Below are 7,602 nucleotides of genomic sequence, written 5' to 3' on the forward strand. Positions count from 1 at the left end.
AAAAAAAAAAAAAAAAAAAAAAAAAAAAAAAAAAAAAAAAAATCAGACGTTCATCAACCGATTTTGAGAGTAAAACAAGTATAATTCAGAACTCCAGCACATCATTAAAACATATAAAAAGTTTAAATAAGAGTGAAAAAAGGTGCAAAATGTTGTGAGCAACTAAGATAAAGGCCAACACAGAGCCCTCAAATGTAGTTAGTTATCTACTCATTATTTAATGGTAGAAAAACAAATAGAAAATGTGCATCAGCACCAACTATTTGCTGGAAGGGCTAATCAATCTACGAGAGACTAGAAGGGGTAAGCAAAATTTGAAGGGGTAATAATCGTATTCAAACTAGAAACCCATCCCTACAAAATGAAGAGAACGCACACAAAGCCTAATTTCACACGGCAAAATCACTTGAGAATATCACTGAATAAATGTACAGGCAAGGTTTCAAAGCCCTACCTCAGAAGAACCTGACAACGGCAACGAATTTCTCTGCTTCCTGCAAGCTCCTCCTCTTAGCCTCCTCTTACCTACCTAACCCACCCACCAACCTTGATTGCAAAAGCCCTCCATAACACTTTGCTGAGATACTCAAATTCATGAGGCGAGATCTGACTGTTCAAAAAACGCGGCCGAAAAGAACGTGTAATGATTTTTCAAAACATGGGACACTGTTTTCTTGGCTCTGGATGGGGTTGGGGATGGGGATAGGGTGTTATATACAGGATGACACACGTACCAAAATCAACAGGTTTTGTTGAATCAAAAATGTTCTATGGGGATCTCACTCTCGATTCGTTTCAAGGTTGGGGGGTGCAAAGTTTGTTTGTGAGTGAAGGGTTTAGTAAAGTACTAACATGAGTAAGGATCAGCAAACAGCTTTGTTTAGTCGGAGAGCATCTCTTCCAATTCAGGCTCCTCAGAGTTATTTGCATCATAATCCAAACTTGTTGCGTTGAAAGGACCTTTATCTTGAAAATCAGCTGGTTCTTCCTCTTCATCTGAGTCGCCACGTTCTGACTCATAATCATTATTTTGGTCGTCTATCGTCGCAGGCTCATCTCTCCTTGGTGTAATAATATCACCCTTACCATATGTTCTGGTTCCCGAGTCAGAATTCGGACGAGGCTTCGTATCTGCACAAATACAAGGCGATGGGTTTTCATGAAATTCACCCCTCCCTGGCCTCACCTCATTTGGCTCCCCCATGAAGCCTCTCTGATAAGTTCTAACCCTGGAGGAAAATGCTCTCCATGTCATGTTGGCTCTGTTCAAGAACAACCTATACAGCTTTTTGGCATTTGGACGAATGGTAGGCTTGTGTCCGAAGTATCTTCTGAAATAGAATTGAAATTTTAAAAAATTATTCATCAGCCAATATCCTTGCCATATTACCATTATTGTTTGTAAGAGAGAGAGATTCTGCACCTTCTTCCAGCCAATATCCTTGCCATATTACCATTATTGTTTGTGACAAATACATCGCTCTCATCGCAGACAATGAAATCAAGTGCAGCCATGCGAGAAGAATATGAAGAAAATTTCTCCAATTCCTCCTTGGAAGCTATGGTCTCTTTCGAATGGAAATTAGGAAAAAGGGCTTTCAAAGGGGCTAGCGTCTCTTCCCCTCCATAAACTTCTCCAGATGCCACATAGATATGAACATCCTGCCCATATCCGAGTGCTCTCAACATCAAACCAACCTCTTCTGGAGTCAGTGGACATTTTCCATGCCTCCTCTCTTTATCAGGATTGCTTGTTTGCTGAAATAAATTCAAAGTAGTTTTATACAACAGATCATATACACATGTTACTGGTTGTCATATTATGTTTGAAATAGCACTGAGAAAATAAACCCATCTGGTGCTTGAAACAAATCTTTGCTTACACATGAACTATAGAGGACCCGGCTCACAATTGTTATGCTATTTACCATATTCCCCAAACAAGGAATAATTATTCCCCCATAATTATTCAAACACAAAAGTCATTTGGCCAGTCGATTTTGTTTCACGGACTTGCAAATAGTAGCATTGCAATTTCTGTGCATAATTCAAACGAATGGATTCACATAATTAAAAATAGTCTTACATGTAATGTTTTCCATCGCCTTCGAATCGCTCCAAGTTCTCCCCTTTCCTTTTCACCTCCACCATAATAGCAACCTGAGAATGCTAGCATATCTGGTTCAAACCTATGGTAATACGCAAATGTTTGGATCAAAATCACAACTGATGTCCAATTCTGCAATAAACTTCGGTATGCATTACATGACATGGAATCAAGAGTAAACAAACTATTATTCTATGACACCATATGCATATTAGAATTTAGAAGATTCAATCAGACAATGAAATTTATTTGTTTGCAGATTCTATATTGTGAGCTACAAGAGACAGTACAAAACACCTACAGAACATGTGAATATCTTAGTAAAATTAAATGTGTTTCCAAGAGAGATGAAAACTGGCACAAAAGCATTTTGTATTTCATCTCATCAAAGCAATTTCTGATGAATTATTAAAATCTGCGTGCATTTACTAAATGAATCATTTGAGAACAATACACCTGTGGAACTGTATGCTATAAAAACTAACCAATAAATAGAAAAGATGAGCAATTAATCAATAATAGTTCCATAACGACAACTACAATAATTTAGGACCAAAGGCTTATCATCACATACCTGAGATGCAAAGCAATGTAATGCTTGCTTCTTGCTCGCATTCGTTGGACCAAGTTTTCACCCATTTTCTGTATTGGGTCTGTGAATTTCAAGGCATGGTAGTTAACTCTACATCTCAGTTTCTGTAAATCTGTCTCCAACCTGTTTGCAAGTCTATAATCGAACTTGGAGAGCTGAATAGCCTGACACATTAAGAATACATTTAAAAGAGCACATAGACCACTGTACAAAGTTTCCAACAAATGCATGCAATTGAAACAAGTATAAGAATTCTATGCTTGTGCTAGTAATTGGAAGCTGAACAATAAGAAAGGTTGCATGTTTACGTAAGCAAATGGGTTGTAGAGAACGGACAACTTACATGCCTTTTCAAAAGAACAGGTAATACACGGGTCTGATAACATCTTTCACTACACTTCCTAGGGACACGCATTGAGTGCGTATTCCATGTTTTTCCACCCCTCTTTGGTAGCTGATGAATGATTTTCACATCTCTTGAAAGGAATGACACAAACCAATCAACATCGAAGATCTCTGAAAAGTTGCTGTGGAGAAATAACAAACACATTTTTATAATATAACGAGGATAACTAAAAGCAGAAGTCGACTTTATTTCATATAACGTAACCAACCTGGAGTCCCTCCAAAAGGACTTCTGATCAAGCTTAGGCACAACAAGGGTAGCATTTAATATTCGTGCAGCAACAACTGCATCTGTTATCTGCCATTAGGAGCTTTAGTCAGTTTGAAAATAGCTATAGAAGTAAAGAAATCAATTAAATTTTAGCACCAAAAGGACAGGCAATAACACAATTATCTGAGACCATTTGAGAGGAGGGCGTTAAAGTTATGGAAGGCATATAAACTAATAATCCAATAATCAACAGCTGCAAAGCCTGCGCATGCTCTATTCAACATAAATTATGACCACTCACGACACATCAAATTCAAACGCATTTTTTCTGTTATCATTTACATAACATTCAGTTTCATTGGGATCCTCTTGATCAATCTTTATGGCTAATGAATAGCAACGCAATACAAAATCGTCAACAAGAAAAATGCAAGCCCGTGGCATTACCCCAGTTCTTTGTTGATTTAAACCTCCACTAGTTGCGATCAGCAGATATCGATTCGGGTGTGTAATAGCACTAGCCTCTGCAGCAATGTGGGAAAACATTAGTTCTGCTTCTCAGACAAAAAAGAACATCATATACGATGCGAGCTCAGTACAGCGAAGGTTAACATGAACTCTACTTATTTCTTTTTTATTTTCAGAATTAAATCAATTTATGAAAGGAAGAAAAAACTAAAAAAGAAGAAAAAAAAAAAAAGAAATTGACAAGATTAATGTAGGGATCTAATTATCTCTAAATCTTCAGGAGAAAATACGGTAACTTCGTTCCTTCCAATTGCATAACAGATAAGAAACTTAACGTCTGAATGCACCATAAACTTGTATTAATTAGAAGTGTAGAGGGCAGGGAGGAGCTTGGAATTCCACAGAAACATACTCTGAAACTTATTGCTAGCATTAGTACATCCAGAGTAGAACTTCGCATTTCTGGAAGTCCAAAGATCACGGGCGGATCTCGCTCCATTGCGCTGGTTACAAAAACAAGAAAATCACGTCAATAAACAAAGATCGGTCAGCTTCAGCATCAACTAGGATAAACAGTAAAAGACACTGAAGTGGAAAATTCCGGAAAACCCTAACCGGAACGCGAAAATGCGAAACTCCAATCTCCTCGACGGAAGCAGCATCGAACTGAACCTATTCCATGGGGGCGGGGGTGAATCAGCAATTAGAATCGAAAAAAAAATAATCAATCAAAACACGAGAAATACAAAGTGGAAGGTGACATATACCGGAGGAATGCGGCGGGAATGATCGGAATCATTGGGAGAAGGAGCGAGAAAAGAGAGAACTGCAAAGAAGAGAAGCAGACTACCGCTAATGGCCAAAATGAATGGGATTAAGAATCTAAACCGATGATAATAGTGGTTGCGCCGCCGCTGAAAAGCCATAGCTCCTGGTGACAGTGACCACCGAAGCTCCTGTGTCTCTCTGAATCACTCTTCGACTCTGGTTGGGAAGGAGGAAAACGGGCAGAAGAAGATGGAAAGAAAAAAATGAAACGAAAATGGATCTCTGTGTGCTACGGCTCCAGCATAGGCTGAAGAATCCTCATCTTTTTTCTTTTCCTGAAAAAGGACACTCTGTCTCCAATAACGACAACGGAATCGGAGAAATAAAATATATAGCTTACTGTCTATCTAACGCAAACGATTCGTCGGAGAGTTGTGGGCCGCCCGGCCCATCTTGGTCCCTTTGCTGGCACTATCTTTTTATTTATTTATTTATTTAATGCGTATTTCCAATTCTACCCTTCCTTTCCATTTGCATGTGACTCCTTTTTCTGCTCTCCGTACTCTGCAGATTCAACTATTTTCGACTTTTAAATTCTTTTCTGTTTTTTTTTTTTTTTTAATTTTAATTTTACGATAACAATTTGTTTGAAGCTTCAACCAAAATGTGGCCAGTTTCTGTACGACGGCGTTTTGGTTTACCTGTATAGCCAAAATTAGGATTAAACTTAGTTTCTTTCTAATTACTTCTATGGCCAACGTAATCTTCTAATTAAGGTTAATCTTCTAGTCTTGATATCCGTAACAAATTGCTAGACAAGTAGATAACGTACCCACTAAATAAACTTTGATCGTTTCGATTCGACGTGATATGTCACTAAAAAGGGCTACTGATTATTTGTATTTGGACGCTCTCCAAGTAAAAATACAACAATTGTTTTGATCTCTTGTTCTAATTCCATGTTGAAAAAACGAAATATTCAACTTAAGTAGCGTAGAACAAAGAGCTTAATGATTTCATTTTCATCTATTAGGCTGTGTAGCCATCATCATAGGAACTTGCAAGTCTCATTGCCCATGGACTCTGATTAGTGGAGGAACAAAGGGAATATCCCAGCATGGCAGACCATCTCAAGTTGAGAAGGGCAAAACTTAGGCTCTCTTCAGAGCATTTGAAGAATTCCAAAATCCGTGATTCCGCTTCGGAGTCTTCTGCAAGCACAAAGTCTTCGACATATTCTGTAACGACTGGAGAAGTGTCGTGTTCTTTGCATAGCATACGCATGCTCAGTACTTGCAGTGCTTCCATGGCGGTGCTGTGATAGCCAAGGCTCACATATGCCGAGAAGACACTATGGCACGTTGAAGGGTCGGGCTGGATCTTTTCTCGCTTCATCTTCTCAACGACAAACTCAATCACATCAATCCTTCCCTAACATCCATTTCAAAAAAAAAAAAAAAAAAGTACCCAGAATGAGCTTAAACAGTTGTTGGGGCCCTGGAATTATGCATGGGTGCATTGAGAGTGTTGTTCTTATCAAGTTACTGACATGAAGCCATGGGGGTTACCTTTTCACAAGCTTTCTGCACGATTGTATTCATTATAACTACATCAAGTTCAATCCCTTCTGAACTGGCTTGATCTAAGAGATTCAAGGCATCATCAAATCTCTCAAATCCCAGCACAATCTGCATCAGGATAATCCAAACGTTAAATTTGAATGATTGAATAACACGATAAAGGAAAAAATTAATGGTAAGAAGAAAGAGTATCAATTGGCGATGATTGACATGGAAACTTATGGAAAATTTTATTAGTGCATCCTCCAGAGAGTTCAATCACCAAGCTATTAGGATTGTTCACTAGTGTTGGCAATATACATGAACCATGGGTGTCGAGTGTCGGGGTTCAAGAATAAGTTCGTGAACAGCTTTTGAACTGTACAATGGCATGTAAATCGGCCAAACTCAAGGACAGTTAAAAGAAAATATGATGAGATGGAATCAGCAACTTTAAAGTTAACAAACTCTAAATCTGAAAACAAAAATATATAGTTGATAGTCCACAATGCTTGATCTGTTAAATCAAGATGAATACTTCAGGAGTATACTTGCAGTGAGTAAATGTACATGCCTAACAATCATAAATTCATTGGATACCTTTACTAGACTGGTATAAGTTAATATCTGAGGACAAAACCCGGAGCGAATCATCAGGGAGAGAAGAGCAAACGCAGATTTCAAGCATCCGATAACACTGCAACAGTCGATCATCATCTCAAATGTCGCAGCATCTGGAAAGAGACCAGAATGCTTCATATTATTGAATAATTCTGTTGCCATATGGATCTGCAAAAGTATAGAACAGTGTTTAACACAAACGGGAAGTCCTCCATAGCTTAACAGGAGAGAGTGCATGACAACAAGCGCTTACCTCTTTGGATTCAACTAAAAAATGCAACGCTGTGTTGTAAATAGGCGTCCCCAGACAAGTGTTATTGTAATAGAAGAGGTTCTCTGCCACATTTAAATACTGAAGAAGCTCCTTCGTCATCCCCTCCGCACCAAGAGCTTTCAACTAAAGGGAACAAATGAATCAAAGGAAAAAGAGAAACAATAATAATGCCATAAGCAGTGAGGGAACTTAATTCTTCCACTTGCTAATATGGTTCAAGTAGAAAGATTTTACAACTATAGTAACAAATAAAAATAATTTAATTGTGCGCCCAATGCTCTTCCTGCTATGTTGTAGTGCTAAATAAGATTGGTCCAACTTAATTTATCAAAACCTTTTACCAACATGTAAAACAATTCTCGAAGTGAAACGTGAGCATATATACACATCAAAGAACATCTGCATGGATCCCGAGAAGATGTTCTTCCAACAATATCGACGGTGTAGTGTACATATAAAATGAAAGAGACTTTGAAACGAGAATCAAATAGAGCTTGAAATTTTGGGAGGAAAGTAGATGGGGTCCTGCAATGTGTCAGACGAGCATATACAACTGCAAGTTTTTTTTTCATTCCCCCCCCCCCCCCCCCCCCCCCC

The 7,602-nt window shown here is 38.4% G+C and overlaps 2 protein-coding genes across 3 annotated transcripts in view; both read right to left on the reverse strand.

Annotated features, from left to right (window-relative positions):
- Positions 1-264: 264 nt before the first annotated feature.
- Positions 265-4,884, reverse strand: LOC111476571 (O-fucosyltransferase 16). The gene is made up of 10 exons (XM_023120287.1): positions 4,551-4,884; positions 4,399-4,455; positions 4,196-4,286; positions 3,763-3,839; positions 3,314-3,402; positions 3,043-3,226; positions 2,682-2,863; positions 2,087-2,189; positions 1,424-1,758; positions 265-1,331 (listed from the first exon to the last, which is right to left on the reverse strand). Exons 1-10 carry the CDS (start codon positions 4,707-4,709, stop codon positions 881-883), a joined length of 1,728 nt encoding a protein of 575 aa, XP_022976055.1. The 5' UTR covers positions 4,710-4,884; the 3' UTR covers positions 265-880.
- A 541-nt stretch (positions 4,885-5,425) lies between these two features.
- LOC111476573 (pentatricopeptide repeat-containing protein At1g76280) overlaps positions 5,426-7,602 on the reverse strand; it is a 7,681-nt gene continuing 5,504 nt past the window's right edge. For both annotated transcript variants that reach the window (XM_023120288.1, XM_023120289.1), the window contains 4 exons: positions 6,985-7,128; positions 6,711-6,899; positions 6,120-6,239; positions 5,426-5,982 (listed from right to left, as the gene is read on the reverse strand). In XM_023120288.1, coding sequence (XP_022976056.1) covers positions 5,581-5,982; positions 6,120-6,239; positions 6,711-6,899; positions 6,985-7,128 — 855 coding nt within the window. In that variant the 3' untranslated portion in view covers positions 5,426-5,580. The remainder of the gene's footprint in view (positions 5,983-6,119; positions 6,240-6,710; positions 6,900-6,984; positions 7,129-7,602) is intronic.

The sequence above is a fragment of the Cucurbita maxima genome, unplaced genomic scaffold (genome assembly GCF_002738345.1).
Source record: "Cucurbita maxima cultivar Rimu unplaced genomic scaffold, Cmax_1.0 Cma_Scf00003, whole genome shotgun sequence".
NCBI classification, from domain to species: domain Eukaryota; kingdom Viridiplantae; phylum Streptophyta; class Magnoliopsida; order Cucurbitales; family Cucurbitaceae; genus Cucurbita; species Cucurbita maxima.